The sequence below is a fragment of the Schistocerca cancellata genome, unplaced genomic scaffold (assembly GCF_023864275.1).
Source record: "Schistocerca cancellata isolate TAMUIC-IGC-003103 unplaced genomic scaffold, iqSchCanc2.1 HiC_scaffold_1140, whole genome shotgun sequence".
In the NCBI taxonomy this organism is placed as follows: domain Eukaryota; kingdom Metazoa; phylum Arthropoda; class Insecta; order Orthoptera; family Acrididae; genus Schistocerca; species Schistocerca cancellata.
This window is the reverse complement of record NW_026047139.1, coordinates 1,541,744-1,559,507: the sequence shown is the minus strand read 5'-3', so window position 1 is coordinate 1,559,507 and position 17,764 is coordinate 1,541,744. Positions and strand designations below refer to the sequence as shown.

At 40.4% G+C, this 17,764-nt stretch overlaps 1 protein-coding gene across 1 annotated transcript in view; it reads right to left on the bottom strand.

Annotated features, from left to right (window-relative positions):
- Positions 1 to 2,667: 2,667 nt before the first annotated feature.
- Positions 2,668 to 17,764, bottom strand: part of LOC126159412 (uncharacterized) — a 160,948-nt gene continuing 145,851 nt past the window's right edge. The window contains exon 8 of the mRNA XM_049916521.1: positions 2,668 to 3,247. Coding sequence (XP_049772478.1) covers positions 3,025 to 3,247 — 223 coding nt within the window. The 3' untranslated portion in view covers positions 2,668 to 3,024. The remainder of the gene's footprint in view (positions 3,248 to 17,764) is intronic.

Genomic DNA, 17,764 nt, shown 5'->3' with positions numbered 1-17,764 from the left:
TAGCAACTATCCTTATCATAACTTTGTTACAATCAATAAAGAGGGTGACATGATTTCTGCACATCTCAGAACCAATTTCAGAACATAAACTAAATTAAATTACTATAAAATTCACCTTCATTAACAGTTTTTCCATCATAAAATCTGCTGTAAATGGAACTCAGTAACAAACCACCTCTAACACGTATGCTGCATCTTGACCTCAGATACGCTGCCCGACAACTGAAGTATCCAGAAGACTTGGCTGGATGACAGAGTAACACGGACACTTACACACCACTGGCAGTTATGTAAATAATTAGAGTTGCGATTCTCTCTGACAGACAAAGAGCCACCAACGAGCGTCAGTCTTTTTTGTGTTTCGTGTTGTTATCAGCCTGGAAGGATATGTGAGGGGCGTGAAGTGTGTGAGGTATTGAGTAATCTCTGAGGAGGACACAGGTCTTGTGAGGCAGTGATGTCAGCACCTGACTAAGTCTAAAAGAAACTGCATCTGGCTGGCCAGTCAAGTTGTGCAATATCGAGATTTGCGGATCAGTCATGTATGACCATGGCCCGACATCCGAGTGCGTGGGAATGTGGGGGCAGACGTACTACACAAGTTCCTGGCCAACTGCATCCAAGGTTGCCGCAAGTTTCCCCAAGTGAAATTCCCTGATCTTTTCCTTATTTCCCAACAAGTTTTAGCATTTTTCCCCTGAGAAAATTTGAGATTTCAGGGGTAAGTTAAAATGTACCTGCCTTTGCTGCAATGGTACAAGAAACAATAGTGTAAATGAAGAAATATCTAAAAGAAGCTTGCAAGCAGATGGCATTTCCTGATGTCAGCAAAAATCTTAAGTACTAAAATTAACATCTTTTACATGAACTGTTTATAGATGGAGAAAGCAAGTCACATGGTATGTGTGTTTATTAAGACCACTAATATTATTTCATGTCAATGAAGTGAAACATCTGGTGACAAAAATACGCATTTCCTTGGAGTTGCAAGTCAGATTTAAAATACCTTCACTGACTTCAGAAATAACCTCATAAAACAGTAGGCCTCTTGAAAGAAATGTATAAGAAGAGGAAGAATATTGTAAATCAGCACTGTAGATGACCACCAATAAAATGTCAGTTCTACTAGGTTTGTTATTGTCTATTATTACCCACTGCATTACATCTGTTATTTTACAGGTATTTCAAGAATTATATGAGTATGTGGCATACAAACTGCCAGTGACAGTCACAATTCTCTTCTTCTCATTGTCCGTTTGGAGTTTGTGTAGGGGGTCGGGTAGTAGAGTGTATAAGATTTGCAGATGACATGGTTGTGATGGCAGAGATGGCAAGAGGATGGAACAAATGTTAGATGATCTTAACACAAATTTAGAAGAATATGGAATGAAAATTAATAAGAAGAAAATGAAAAGCATGGTAATTAGAGGAAAGGGGAGAAAATTCCGTATGAAAATAGGGGGAGAGGAAATTGAGCAAGTGAATAACTTCAATTATTTGGGAAGTGTAATAATGGATTATATGTATTGCTCAACAGAAATTAGAAAAAGAATTGCAATGGCAAAAGAAGGATTCAAGAGAAACAGAAATTACTTTGCGGACCACTAAACAAAAGAGAAAAAGACTTACCAAATGTTACATCTGGAGCGTTGCAGTGTATGGTGTGGATTGGTTGGTTGGTTGTTTTGGGGAAGGAGACCAGACAGCGAGGTCATCGGTCTCATCGGATTAGGGAAGGACGGGGAAGGAAGTCGGCCGTGCCCTTTGAAAGGAACCATCCCGGCATTTGCCTGGAGCGATTTAGGGAAATCACGGAAAACCTAAATCAGGATGGCCGGACGCGGGATTGAACCGTCGTCCTCCCGAATGCGAGTCCAGTGTCTAACCACTGCGCCACCTCGCTCGGTCAAATATGGTGCGGAGACCTGGACATTGAGGAAGGAAGATTAAAGAAGATTGGAGGCACTAGAGATGTGTATACGGAAAAGAATGGAAAAAGTGAAATGAGAAGAGCGATTAAGGAATGAAGAAGTATTAAGAAGGGTTGGAGAAGAAAGAAACATGCTGAAAGTCATCAAAAAGAGAAAATGGAACTGGACTGGGCATTGTTTGAGGAGGGACTGATTATTGAAGGTAGGAATAGAAGGAATGGTGGAAGGAAAAAGGGGAAGAGGAAAAAGAAGATATCAAATGCTGGACAATAGCAAAGGAGACAAGTATTCAGAAATGAAAAGACTGGCTATGTACAGACAAAAGTGGAAGAGTCTTAACCCATGACAAGACCTGCAAGGCAGAATACCATATTACTACTACTAGTACTACTACTACTGTTCCTGTTTCTAACATTAACATTTTTCACCTCTGGAAATGGAGGTACTCTTTACATGCACTTCTTTAAAATCTTTGATCCAAGCAATTTCACTTTACCACTTACTTATGTTCGTACCCAACAATGGCATTACAGCCGAAAACTGGTTTGTGTAACAAATAATAAATACTGTACAATATTACACCAGTTCTGCGTGGTTCATTCATAAAGTACAGTCTGTCATGTATTTTTAATCACAAGGTGGGTTCCTCCAAGTGAAATTTAATATTTAAAAATGGTAACCAGTAGTATCCTGATAAATATAATTAAAACTTAAAATAACAGGATATCAGTCCTCATTTATTATTGCTTCACAGGTTCATAATAACACAGAAGTTTTTAAATTTGACTTACTGCAAAAAAAACATTGTCAGTGCTATTTACGAATTGCTACCTGATCTGTGTTGCCATTTTATCATTTAAAGAAATTGTGTCATTGCAAATCCATTGTTGTTACAACAAGAATCAAATGTAACTGTAGATTATTGCAGCAAGTATTCAAACAACATTACAGTTTCTTCTATACATTTCCAAAATTACTTGTTATATTCCTTCAAAACAGTTTCTGCTTATGTCGACAAGGAATGTAATGAGTACTGACAATTGTACTTTCCTATAAATTCCACAACACTTTTATACACACAGATACACCTCTCTCACCCTCTCTCACTGTCACTGCCGCCGACACTACTACCACTGTCGCTGTCTTCGTCACTCTCCGAATGTCCGTCTGCATTGACTCTGTTGTCTTCAGGTGCCCCAAAGTAGAAAATCTGTAGCCTAGCATGGATGTTGCCACGAATTACGAGATTAGGCATCTGCTCGGTCAGCCTGTCTGTGGCTTTGGGGTCACCTTGGCACCCTTCGACACTCAGCTCCCTGTGAAAGAACAGGAGCATTGCTGTTACTGTGACAATGTGACCAACATACTGAGATTCCTCTATGCTGTGAATGTTTGTACAACACTACTGAAGGCTTTAAGTTATATTTCCACTCCTTAAAACCTCGTCAAGTTTTGACACTGTCTTTTTACCGAGCAGCAAGTGTCTCCACGAAATCGGGACATGCTTGCTGTTTGATAAAAAGGCAAAGTCAGACCTTGATGAGGTTTTAAGGTGTAGAGTTATGACTTTAGCAACAAAGATCTGTACTGTAAGGACTACAGTCTTTCCAGTTGTCATGTATGGATGTGAGACGTGGACCATTAGAAATGTGGAATGAATGGCGAAGACTAGACTCCTTTGAATAGTGGTATTAGAGGAAACTTCTTAGAACCACATGGACTTCAGAGGGAATGAATAGGTTAATATTAGAACAAATAAAACCAAAGCACTCCCAGGAGTGTCTGATGCTAATACAAAAGCTGACCTACTTTGGAGACATGATGAGAAGATATGTTTCACTGGAAAAAAAACTCTAATGCTGGGGAAGATCGAAGGCACTAGAAAAAGAGGATGTCAGAGGATGAAATGAATTAATGGCATCACAGAAATAATGTGCTCCAACCTGGAAAGCCTACAGGGGTAAGTGCAGGAAAAAAGAAATTGGCATGCTTTGGTTCATGGGATCACAGGGATATAAAAAGTGTGGGTATGATGACAGAGACAATAAAAAACACACACACAAATTTCAAGCTTTTGCAACCCAAGATTGCTTCATCGGGAAAGAGGGAAAGACGAAAGGATGTGGGTTTTAAGGGTGAGGGTAAGGAGTCATTCCAGTCCCGGGAGAGGAAAGATTTACCTTAGGGGGAAAAAAGGACAGGTATACACTTGCACACCCACACATATCCATCCACACATATACAGACACAAGCAGACATATGTAAAGGCAAAGAGTTTGGGCAGAGATGTCAGTCAAGGCGGAAGTACAGAGGCAAAGATGTTGTTGAATGACAGGTGAGGTATGAGCGGCGGCAACTTCAAATTAGTGGAGGTTGAGGCCTGGCGGATAATGAGAAGAGAGGATATACTGAAGGGCAAGTTCCCATCTCCAGAGTTCTGACAGGTTGGCGTTAGTGAGAAGTATCCAGATAACCCGGACAGTGTAACACTGTGCCAAAATGTGCTGGCCGTGCACCAAGGCATGTTTAGCCACAGGGTGATCCTCATTACCAACAAACACTGTCTGCCTGTGTCCATTCATGCGAATGGGCAGTTTGTTGCTGGTCATTCCCACATAGAAGGCTTCACAGTGTAGGCATGTCAGTTGGTAAATCACATGAGTGCTTTCACACCTGGCTCTGCCTGTGATCGTGTACACCTTCCGGGTAACAGGACTGGAGTAGGTGGTGGTGGAAGGGTGCATGGGACATGTTTTACACTGGGGGCAGTTACAAGGGTAGGAGCCAGAGGGTAGAGAAGGTAGTTTGGGGATTTCATAGGGATGAACCGAGAGGTTACGAAGGTTAGGTGGACGGCGGAAAAACACTCTTGGTGGAGTGGGGAGGATTTCGTGAAGGATGGATCTCATTTCACGGCAGGATTTGAGGAAGTCGTACCCCTGCTGGAGAGCCACATTCAGCGTCTGATCCAGTCCCGGAAAGTATCCTGTCACAAGTGGGGCACTTTTGGGGTTCTTCTGTGGGAGGTTCTGGGTTCGAGGGGATGAGGAAGTGGCTCTGGTTATTTGCTTCTGTACCAGGTCGGGAGGGTAGTTGCGGGATGCGAAAGCTGTTTTCTGGTTGTTGGTGTAATGGTTCAGGGATTCGGGATTGGAGCAGATTCATTTGCCACGAAGTTAGGGAAGGGACCGTTTGATATGGCAGCTGTCATAATGGAGGTACTGTTGCTTGTTGGTGGGTTTGATGTGGACGGATGTGTGAAGCTGGTCATTGGACAGATGGAGGTCAACGTCGAGGAAAGTGGCATGGGATTTGGAGTAGTACCAGGTGAATCTGATGGAACCAAAGGAGTTGAGGTTGGAGAGGAAATTCTGGAGTTCTTTTTCACTGTGAGTCAAGTTCATGAAGATGTCATCAATAAATCTGTACCAAACTTTGGGTTGGCAGGCCTGGGTAACCGAGAAGGCTTCCTCTAAATGACCCATAAATAGGTTGGCGTACGAGGGGGCCATCCTGGTACCCATGGCTGTTCCCTTTAATTGTTGGTATGTCTGGCCTTTAAAAGTAAAGAAGTTGTGAGTTAGGATGAAGCTGGCTAAGGTAATGAGGAAAGAGGTTTTAGGTAGGGTGGCAGGTGATCGGCATGAAAGTAAGTGCTCCAGCACAGCGAGGCCCTGTACGTGCAGGATATTTGTGTATAGGGAAGTGGCATCAATGGTTACAAGGATGGTATCCGGGGGTAACAGACTGGGTAAGGATTCCAGGTGTTCGAGAAAGTGGTTGGTGTCCTTGATGAAGGATGGGAGACTGCATGTAATGGGTTGAAGGTGTTGATCTACGTAGGCAGAGATACGTTCTGTGGGGGCTTGGTAACCAGCTACAGTGGGAGACGGCTGGGATGTTTGGGTTTGTGAATTTTAGGAAGTAGGTAGAAGGTAGGGGTGTGGGGTGTCGGTGGGGTCTGGAGGTTGATGGAGTCAGGTGAAAGGTTTTGTAGGGGGCCTAAGGTTCTGAGTAAGTCTTTCCGCTCCCAGTATTGGAATCACTCCTTACCCTCTCCCCTAAAACCCACATCCTTTTGTCTTTCCCTCTCCTTCCTACTTTCCTGATGAAGCAACTGCGGGTTACAAAAGCTTGATATTTGTGTGTGTGTTTGTGTGTTTTTTATTGTGACTATCTACCAGTGCTTTCCCATTTGGTAAGTCACAGCACCTTTTTTAGTATATATATATATATATATATATATATATATATATATATATATATATATATATATATATATATATATATATATATATATATAAAATGAAGATGATGTAACTTACCAAACAAAAGCGTTGGTATGTTGATAGACATGCAAACAAACACAAACACACAAACAAAATTCAAGCTTTCACAACTCATGGTTGCTTCATCAGGAAAGAGGGAAAGAGAGGGAAAGACAAAAGGATGTGGGTTTTAGGGAGAGGGTAAGGAGTCATTCCAATCCCGGGAGCGGAAAGACTTACACTCGCGCGCGCACACACACACACACACACACACACACACACACACACACACACACACACACACACACACATATCCATCTGCACGTGTACAGACACAAGCAGACATGTATGGACATATTTTGACATGAGCTCTGTAGCATACTTAAAGCTGAGTAAATTCTGTAGACTTTAAGTCTTACCACGTTTTTTTAGTAAGTTTAATAAATTTATGTTTCTCAGAAGGAAAAAAAAAGATATACATAGCCCGAAGTAATACTGAAGAGTGAAACTGTATAAGTTTATACGGATTGAACAGTAAAAACATTACTAAGCTGGTGAACTTTCTTCCCAAAAATCATAAAGCAAAAACGAAAACATTTTTGTGCTATTTACCAGACCCACTTTTTCTGACTGGTGTGTGGGAAGACTAGGTTCACACCAGAGAAATGTGTCACTGACCTTTTCAGATGTTCATCATATTTTCACACAGCACAGACAATCCATTTTGCTATGCTAGAAATAAGTAGGCAACCCAGAAAAATTAACAACTGGTTTATTACACACCTAGTGAACTGTTTCTCATAACAGAACCACAAGATGACCAGTTAAGTACTTGACATGCCAACAGAATATTATGTGCCATTTAAACAAGGTTATCACGTGTTAGAAAACTCTCGAGTTCCAGTCTAAAGTAGATGATAATGTGGCGTATTCTTAAAATTTCATTTGCATAATGTGTTCACCTAACTTCAATAACAAAAAAGTTCCCTGCATGTTGAAAATTTGTTAAGACTGTCAGAAAATGTATTTTCATAAATTGTCTGTAATCTTATTAATAACATGATGCTGCAAAAAAAAAAAAAAATAAAAAATAAAAAAAGTGAAAACAAAATGAAATGTTATGCAACTCTTCCCAAACACAGTGATGCTACAGTAGTTCCATATTCGTACATTGAATAGTTTGCATATTTGAGCAAGCTGACTGAAATGCAAGATAAAGAGTATGTTCTGTGCCTGGTGCAGCAGACGACACGCATTGAGAACAGTCTCGAGCAGGATGTGAGATAGTGAGAATGAACTCCAGAAAACATGCTCTGAACTTTTTGTTCACACGATATAAAGTGCTTTCTCAGTGCACGTTCTTTCACTCCGCGAATCTTCTCCAAAGAATGTTCCCTTTTTTATCTGTACGACCTCTTTTGTGTGCACCCTTATTCACTTCCTACAAAGCCAACAACTTCTTCTCTCCACTCCAGAATCATGTATGCCAAGTACCCTTGAGACTTTCTTCCTCTCACTCCATTAAAGGTATCTCAGTAGGCTTCAGTCCACACTGTCATCAACAGCCCGATTGCACCCCACAGGCCGAAAGACTTTCGGAACTGGTCCTTCACACCGTGTACAGTGTAGCGACCCTTTTTTCTATCCCTACTTCTGTATCTTGCATGAAAGTAGGAATGTTAATTTATCTATACATTGACTGGTATTGAGGGGTTTTGTTTTATCCTGGGTAGTTCTTAAATTAACCCCAGTGAGTCACTACACGTATTGTCTTCCCAGTTTTGAAGGAAAAAACCATAAGTAAATTAATACTAGTGTTTTCAATAGATTCTCGTTCACTTGTTTCAGTTACTAGTCTGCAGTTTATTCTTGGTGAAAATCATGTAACCTAGTTATTTATGAACCTAAATTGAAGTAAAGTTCAAGATGAATAGTCAGTTTCAAATTAACACGTTATTTTATTTAACAATAATTATTAATAAATCAGTTCATTGACACGATCGCATTAAAAGGGGTTCTTTAAATAAGTATCTAATCTGGAATCCAGTCAGTATCAGAGATACTAAACAATGTTCTGTCACTTTCGATAAAAAGATTGTTCCTGTTTAATATCCATAAACTGTCACGAACTATGATTACTAGTCGCGTGAAGTAAAGCTTTTCCACTATCACAATACAAAGTCCGAATCTGTCCAAAAATCGTTAATTCCATAAAATATTTAAATCTTCACACGAAGTGACGTTAAAGTCAGAGAGATTATTGATCACCTCCCCATTCCTCTAATATGACAATAGTTCTAATTCTGATCTGAAATTAATGCTTCCCAAAAAACAATCTCGTCGCGATTTATTCTTGCGCCTTGGTTTAATAAAGCTCGTATTGTTGTTTCCTAAAGCTGTATGTCTTAATTGACTTCAAACAGACTAGAGGATAGAGACTGGAGTATCATAATTGCATTGTATGTCTATTTATACTTTAGTAAACGCTATCTTTGGTGTTCAAGGCCTACGTTCTGTGACTATAATATTGATTTTCTCATATATAAGACTAACTAATAATTTAACCATTTCTATCGTTTTCCCCCCCTCCCATGCTTCCAAAATTTATGATTAAAATTCTTTTCTTTTTCTATTATTTTTCTACTGTAGATTTCTCTCTATTTGTCTCTTATTTCTATTTCATAAATTACTACTTGTGGAGGGGCTCAGGACATTTTCTGAATTTATATTTCGAGGACACGGGAGCTAATTTGGGAGCTATTTTGGTTTCTTAACACCGAGAGATGCTGTAGGTGTTACAACGGCAGGAAGATTGGTTATGGGGAATGTGGAACAGGTAAAAAGAAGCAGAAGCCATCCTGAGAGCCCAACATTAACTTGGTGGTCTTGTCCAGGCCAGACAAGTTGCAGGAGGGACTGTGAGTGGAAGAAATACTTGAGGGACTGCAAAAGAAACCAGCAGAACCACAGCATCAACACAGTTGAGGGAAGCAACGACACGGGGAGCACAACTGTGAGGTGCATCAGAAGTGGTACGGATACTGGGACAGGATCGCACCGTGCAGGGCCTAGCAAGTGATAGGATGCAGACAACTGTACAAAGCCAGGGTGAATAAATTAGGTTAGGTGCCACAGCAGAAGAGGCATTGTGAGAGGAAAGTGCCCTACTCTCCACTTAAAAAAAAAAAAAAAAAAAAAAGGATCTATTCCTGAGAGTGAAGGAAGTCTAAACTCTAAGTAACACAGAGGGAAGATGATGATATTGTGTGCAGTGGGTCACACGGCTGGATACTGTCGAAAGCTAAAGAGGACCGTGAGGGTAATCGGGTAGTGACACACGTGAAGGCAGAAGAAGCAAAAGGCTCTCAGACATTTTGTTACCACAATTCAATGAGAAATTAGGGGCTGTACCTGCAAGTAAAATGGAAAACTAAGAGTGTGCTACACGAAGAATACACATCTTACCTTGACAAAATGCCCAAATGTTAATTACTTCACTTTTGAAGGCCAGACCTACAAACAAATCAGGGGAACGGCCACGGGAACCAGGATGGCTCCGTCCTATGCCAACCTCTTCATGGGCCTCGTGGAGGCGGCTTTCCTGAAGACCCGACAGCTGCTTCCCCTGGCCTGGTATAGGTTTATATAGATGACATCCTTGTGGTCTGGACTCGTGGTGAAGAAACACTCCTTAATTTCCTCCATAACCTCAACTCCTTTTCGAATCTGAATTTCACCTGGTCCTTCTCCAAAACCCAAGCCATCTTCCTGGATGTTGACCTTCATCTTGTTGAAGCTCACATCCACACCTCTGTCCACATCAAACCCACAAACAAACAACAGTACCTTCACTTTGATAGATGCCATCCATTCCACATCAAATGCTCCCTTCCCTACAGCCTAGGTATTTGTGGCAAACGTATCTACTCCACTGACGAATCCCTCAACAATTACACCAATAACCTGACCAGTGCTTTTCCTCTCCCGCAACTATCCTGCAGACCTTGTCCACAAACAGATCTCCTGATCAATACATTCCTCCCCATCCAACAACAATGTTCCTACCCCCAGACCACACAGAAGCATCCCCCTAGTCACCCAATATTATCCTGGCCTCAAATACATCAACAAATTACTCTGCCAGGGATATGACTTTCTCAAGTCAAGCCCTGAAATTAGATCATCCCTTGACAATATTCTCCCCACACCAACCAGAGTTGCCTTTCGTCGCCCCCCTAACGTCCGTAATATCCTTATCAAACCCTACAATATTCCCAGACCACCTTCTCTACCCAGCGTTTCCTGCCCCTGTAACCGACCCCACTGCAAAACCTGCCCCGTGCATCCCCCCACAACCACCTACTCCAGCCCCGCTACTGGTAAAACATACACAATTCGAGGCAACCCAGGAGATGTCCAATACCCAGTAGCAGAGCATCCAGTCCAGCATAATTCTAGGAACCTGCTACAACGTGCCATTTGGCTTCTCCCACTCAACACCAGTCCCTCGGAACTGCGGAGATGGGAACTTGCACTCCAACACATCCTATCATCCCACCATCCCCCTGGACTGAACCTACGTTAACTAACCTCACTCCCATTTACTCTTCAGTCTTCTCCTTTTTCCCTCTCCTCTTTAGCCATTCACACATCTTTTCATCCTACATAGTTGTGTTTTATCTTTATACTATATACCTCTTTACTTCTGTATGCATCTTCTTTGGTTTGAAGCTGGCACAGTACTTAACAGTAGAATATCTTTGGCTTCCCACTGACAACCATGCCTCCATCCTTGCTACCCTCCCTGTTTACCTTTCCCTGTTGCTTCATAACCTGGGTTGTGAGTAACTGAATCCACTTTCCCTCCTTTCCCCTCTCTCCTCCCTGATGAAGGAACAATGTTCCGAAAGCTAGGAATGTAAATTTTCTGTTCTGTTTTGTGAATCTATCAGCTGTACTGAGCTGAGGTAAGTACTGGCCAGCCCCTCTATCTCTTTGTTAGTTTTGTTTCAAATGTTAAGAGTCACAGATTTTGAAGCAAGAAAACAAAATTGCAGTGGAATATTGCTATGAATTAGGAAGGCAGTTACAGTTATCAATAGATATCAGAGCACATACAAAGTTGGTTTGACAAGTCAGGTAAAAAAGCAAGAAAAAATGTTTTTTTTCATAAACAACTCAACTTACTTCTCAACATATTCTGCTTTGAGGGATATACACTTGGTCCAGTGATCCACCAACTTTTTCATCCCACTGAAAAATACTTGTTGATTGCAACTATCACTTCCTCATTTGATGAAAATTTCTTCCCAGCGAGCCAAAGGATCAAGTAAGGGAACAAGGTGAAGTCACTTGGGACTAAGTCTGGTGAATAGGGTGGATGAGGAACCAATTGAAAGTCTAATTCATGTATTTTCACCATTGTTACCGCTGATGGGTGGGGTGGTGCATTATCCTGGTGAAAGGACCCTTTTTTTTTGTGAGCAAACTTTGATCTTTTCTCAGCCAACACAAGTTTCAGATGATGCAACAATGAAACATAAACAGGTCCAGCTATGGTTCTGCCTTTTTCCAAGTAATCCAATTAATCCTTGGGAATCCCAAGAAACAGTGACCATCACCTCACCATCTGACAAAATGGTCTTTGCATTCTTCAGTGCACTGTTACCAGCCTTTTGTCAACTGTTTTGTCTGCCATTTTGACTCTGGAGTGTAATGATGGATCCAGCTTTCATCACTAATCGCAAATTTGGGAAAAACTCTTGCAGATTGTGATTAAACATAGCCAGGCACTGCATCATAATAATGTCCCAGATGTGCCTTCAGTCGACAGAGCAATTGCGGCACCCACCTCGCACACAGCTTCTTCGTAGCAAATTCTCTGTACAGGATATTAGGCACTCACTCAGTCGAGATGCTTACAGTCTCAGCAGTCACACAAATTTTTATTAGGCCATCTCGCATTACTGTGTCATGGATTTTGTCAATGGTTTCCTTTGTGGTTACCTCAATCAGATGACTGGAGCACATTTTGTCTTTGGTGCTTGTCTGACCACATTGAAATTAATTAATCCAAAGGTAAGTGGTCTTTAATGATGGTGAACAGTCATGTGAACTTCATCCAATTCTGTTTTGATCTGTGCAGCAGTCCAACTCTTCAAATGAAAATGTTTAATAACAGCATGAAACTCTGTTTTCTGCATTTTCAATTGCAGTCAAGACACTGACCAATTGAGACAGCTGGCAACATTGAACTGTACAATGTACATTGCTGAAGCCGTGCAGAATGGCTGCGCAGTTAGAGGCATAATGTCACTGATTGCGCGGTACCTACTGCCGGAGGTTCGAGTCCTCCCTTGGGCTTGTGTGTGTGTGTGTGTGTGTGGTGTTGTTAGCATAGGTTAGTTTAAGTAGTGTGTAAGACTAGGGACCAATGACCTCAGCAGTTTGGTCCCTTAGGAATTCACACACATTTGAACATTTGACCATTGCTGGAATTCTTTATTTGATGCTTGGAATAATCAACGTGCAACAAAAATTTTTCCATCCTGGATATTTACCAGACTTATCAAACCACCTTTGTAATGGCCTTACACAAGAGAGGCTCACAAAGTAAGTAGTAATTAGTAGGGAAGACATCCATGTACTAAAGGGTGTAATGCAAGGTACAATAGTAAATTGGAAACCATTGATCTGCAATTACTAACAGGGAAAATGACAGTGATGCACAAGTTCCATATCATAGGAGCAGGAATGGATATTCCTTATGAAGGTCTAGCGGGGAGTGACTACCTGAGAAATCAAACAAAAAGTTATTATCAACTGTGGTGAGAGCACCATTGAAATACAGTTTGAAATATTCCACTACTGACAATAAGCAAGACTGAAGCAATGCCGCAAGTCAGAAGTGTGCATATAATCAAATTTATGGTACTAACAGAACAAGGGAAATACATTCTCAATGTACTGATTACAAGTGACGCCAAGTGGAATCTGAGTACAATGAAAGTCTTATGGGAACTAATAGACAATGTGACACCAATATGAGCCACACAGGAAGCAATGAACAGCATGAGCACATAAGGAAATAAGTTAGAGAAATGATCTGAGAGGTCATCTGGATAAAGAAGACTGATACGAATTGTACGGCATATGGTGAGGTATTTTATCTAAAACGTGACAATTTGGCATACACAGAAACAGTATGGCATGCAAAAGCTACATTGCCAAAAAAAACAAAGGATAGGTCCATCCATACACAATGCTGGAAGCACAGAAGGTGATATTACAGGAGCAAATATAGAAAATGTTTAATGGGAATATAATCATTCAGAGTCCCTGAAAAGTACCCATGGACACCTGTGGTATAGGGACAGAACAAAATTTCAGTGGGGAAACCCTTCCCCATCCCCAACATAAGGAAGATACTAGACAAACTGGGGAAAGCCAACTATTTCTCCACTTTAAATTTGGCCAGCAGATATTATTAGATTTTAATAGATTCAGCAGATAGTGGAAAACACAGCATTTACTACAATTATCAGTACTATGAGTCGAAAAGGATGTCAATGGGGCTAAAGAATGCATCAAGTATATTTCAGAGACTAATGAACATTGCTTTAGCAAGATTGCAAGGGCAAAGTGTTTTAATGTACTTGGATGACATAATTTGCTAAGGTAGTTCAGGAAAGGATGTAATGAGAAGCTGCAGGAAAATATTGGATGGGTTAAGGGCACCTAGGTTAAAGTTACACCAGATAAGTGTGAATTTCTGAGAGAGAGGTAATATTCTTAGGACACAAAATAACAAAGAAAGATGTGGAACCAGGTGAGCATTATGTGAAGAGGTGGAGAACAGTTCTGAAACCCATGACAGGGTTTAAATGATATTTAGGAGTGGCTGGATATTAAAACTGTGACTCCAGTATATAAATCGTTGAAGACTATAGTGCCACACGAACTGGGAGATCTGTCACAAGCAGCATTTAAGGAACTGAGAGATTAGTAAATCCTCCCATACTGAGCTACCCAGATTTGAAGAAACCATAACACTGGTGCTACAGATACCAGTGCAGAGCAGTTCTGTCACAAGGGATGATAGGTGCAGATTTTCCAGTCAACTGTGCTCCACAGTTGTTGAATAAGACTGAAACTAGAGTGCTTAGCAATTGTATGGTCACAAAGCATTGCAGAACACACACCTAGGAGGATTTTACCATAGTAACAGATCACAAGCCACTGACACAGACATGGAATTTTGGTGTCAAAGACCTGTCCTGAGATTATTGAAATGGTGGTTGGAACTAGAGGAATATTCTTAAGACATCGTGTATAAACCCAGAAATTGCAATGCACATGCCAATGCATCAGCGGTGGATGGTGGTATCTGAAGCTGGGTGTTGCACCAAAGTTTCAATGTTGCATTTTTATACGAGACGGTTACAAGGAAGAAAATTCTTTTATCAGTGCCTCGCCTCCCAACATTCATTACGATTTAAACATCCTGACAATTAGTGCTGTATGAAGGCCAGAAAATTCAATTTTTTAAATCCCAAGTTATGATCCTGCAAAAAGTGAGAAGTATATCTGACAAAATCTGTAGCAAAGAGCGTGCAATGATTTATCAGATATCTAGAAAAACTATTGAATGAGCTAAATTACTAGTAGAACTGAAACACATTCACCATCTAAGGGGGTAGGATGTCAAATGGGCCAACTCGGAGCAGGAGAGGCCCCACAGGACATTTTAATTTCAACTGTCTATACGTTTACAAATTAATTCATAAAACTTTGTCAGCATGACCAGGAAGGTTTCAGGATTCACACTCGTAACAGCAGAAGTTCAAAAACATAACAAAATAATTTTTTTTACATGTGAAATTTCATCATTTTTTCACTTACTATTGGCTGCATTTGTTGCTATAGGCACATTTTTCATATGTAAGAGAGACTGTTAGATGAATTTTGCACAGCATACAAACCATACTAACAGGTGTCTGAAACTCTAGGATATCTCAATTTTTACCACAGTTTTTAATAGATTTGTAAAATTCTAGAGTTTCATACACCTGTAAATATGGTTGTATGCTGTGCAAAATTCATCAAAGAATCTCTCTTACTTGTGAAGAAAAATGTACCTATAGCAAACAAATTCAGCCAACAGTAAGTGAAAAAATGATGGAATTGCATATCTAAAAAAATTTATTTTGTTATGTTTTTGCACTTCCACTGCTATGAGTGTGAATCCTGAATCTTTCCTGGTCATGCGGACAAAGTTTTATGAATTTATTTGCAAAAGTATAGACAGTAGAAAATAAAATGTCCTGTGGTGCCTCTCCTGCTCCAAGTCGGCCCGTTTGACGTCTTACCCCCCTTGAAGGACTTGTCTTACTTGTACTGAAACTCTGCCCTTCTGTTTTTCACTGACAAACTTGTCAGTCACACATCAATTGGAGTCTGTAATCTGCATCGTGAGGGCTCTTTCAGCGGAAAGCATCACTGAGGGCGTCAATCTTTCCTCACTCAGAGTTATGTAAGAATAATTTTATTATTTTCAAAGTTGAAAAGCAGCCTTTCGGTTTGGCCAACATCAAAGGAATTGTGAGAATTACATACAACAGTTTAGAGTACTTAGTGAACATCTTCCCTAGTCAGTTAGTTGTCATAAAGTCAACTAAACTAAGTGCACCAGACAGTGATCTGCATTCTTGTGCTAGGTAGTTAGAAGATAGTTCACAATATAGTTTCAGTTTATCCAAAAATGTTGACACTGAACACACTTCCTTGAAGATATCTTTAGGATATCTTAAAAAAATACAAGGGGAACTTTTCTGGAAGAAAGAATGAAGCAGCTACAAGATGACCTGAAAAACTACAGGGATCTATAGCATAAAAAATTATCATGTTGCACACCACCTTTGCTCTTCTTTTCTACTCACATCAGTCTGTTTCAACTTCCTTTTCTTCACTAATCAATCAGTAGATTCATTGTCACTGGTGATGCCAATTACTTCTCAAATCTTAATAACATTTATTTTAAGTGCTGAAATTGTGTTATGGGCCAGCACATATTGATTCTCCGTACTGTAACTGACCAAAGAGAACTCTGGTGAATAGCATAACTTAACTAAATAATTCTAACCAATAACTGAAACGGGTACTGTGTGACCCCTGGCTACATAAGTTCTGAAGAAGCTCACATTGGTCAAGTGAAACATGTAAAATAAATAAAAAGTCAATTGAAACTTGTTGCAGCTCTACAATTTTAATTTATAACCAGTTGCTGTTCCCCTGCAGGCAAATGTCTGTGCTCACTAATAATTTAAGATATGACTGAAAAGAACATTTTTATGACCAAGAGCTTGGAAAATTGAGTTTCTCTTCTTATAGGCTCACCTTCCAGTATGTGATTTATAAATTCTTGCAGTAATTAACTGTGTTTACAAATTGAGACTGAAAATTCCTCTGGATAAGATTGAGGGAAATGCTTTCTCACTAAGTCATCAAGGACGTATTCCCTGAGAACTTTAAATAAATAAATAATTGAAACTTCCTTGCAGATTAAAACTGTGTGCCCGACCGAGACTTGAACTCGGGACCTTTACTTCTGCCAGCTGTGAGTACCGGGTGTGAGTCGTGCTTCGGTAGCTCAGATGGTAGAGCACTTGCCCGCGAAAGGCAAAGGTCCTGAGTTCGAGTCTCGGTCGGGCACACAGTTTTAATCTGCCAGGAAGTTTCATATCAGCGCACACTCCGCTGCAGAGTGAAAATCTCATTCTGGAAATAAATAATTCATTAACTTCATGGGCATAGCAATGTACATATTTTGCATTAGGACAATTTTTTCACAACATATTGTACCCCACCAGAGGAAACAGCCAGAACAGAAGCCCCATCATAGGTCTGTGCAAGTAATTTTTAAGGAGACTGATTTACTTTTTGCCTATTCAATTCTTCTAGCAAAGTCACAGCTAACATGTGTGCAGCACCGCGTTTGCAAGGAGATAGGAAACTCAAGAAGCTGTCTATTCATTTTCATCTGCTATAACAGCTAAAAATTCTAATTCCTTATTTGCTTTCAAATTTCTTCTTGGCATACATCCAACATAATTTGGAAAAGTTCATTTTGAATAGTTTTGAAGATTCCTTTGAAAACAGTTGCCTTACCCAAATTATCTTTTAGTGCTGCATTCAACCCAGAGCTAAAATTAGCCAGTCCTCTGAAAACACTAGGGTTTGATAACAATTCAGTTTCATCACAATCCCTTAAGGCCAATTCAAAGGAAACACAGAAATTAATATATTTATTAATATATTTAGCCCAGACCTATTATGCCTAACTTCTCCTACTATGCAAACTGATGGTGGAGGGGAGAGAAAAGAACATACGGGGAAGGTACTAAGATATCAGTCGCATCAGGACTTTATGCAAAATAAGTGGTGATGAGGGATAATGTGCACACCACTGGGACTCAAACCTGGGATCTCTCACTTACTAGACAGTCACATTAACCACTGCTTCACCCAGACAGACTGTTTATCACAAAGTTGTAATTTCAATGCCCA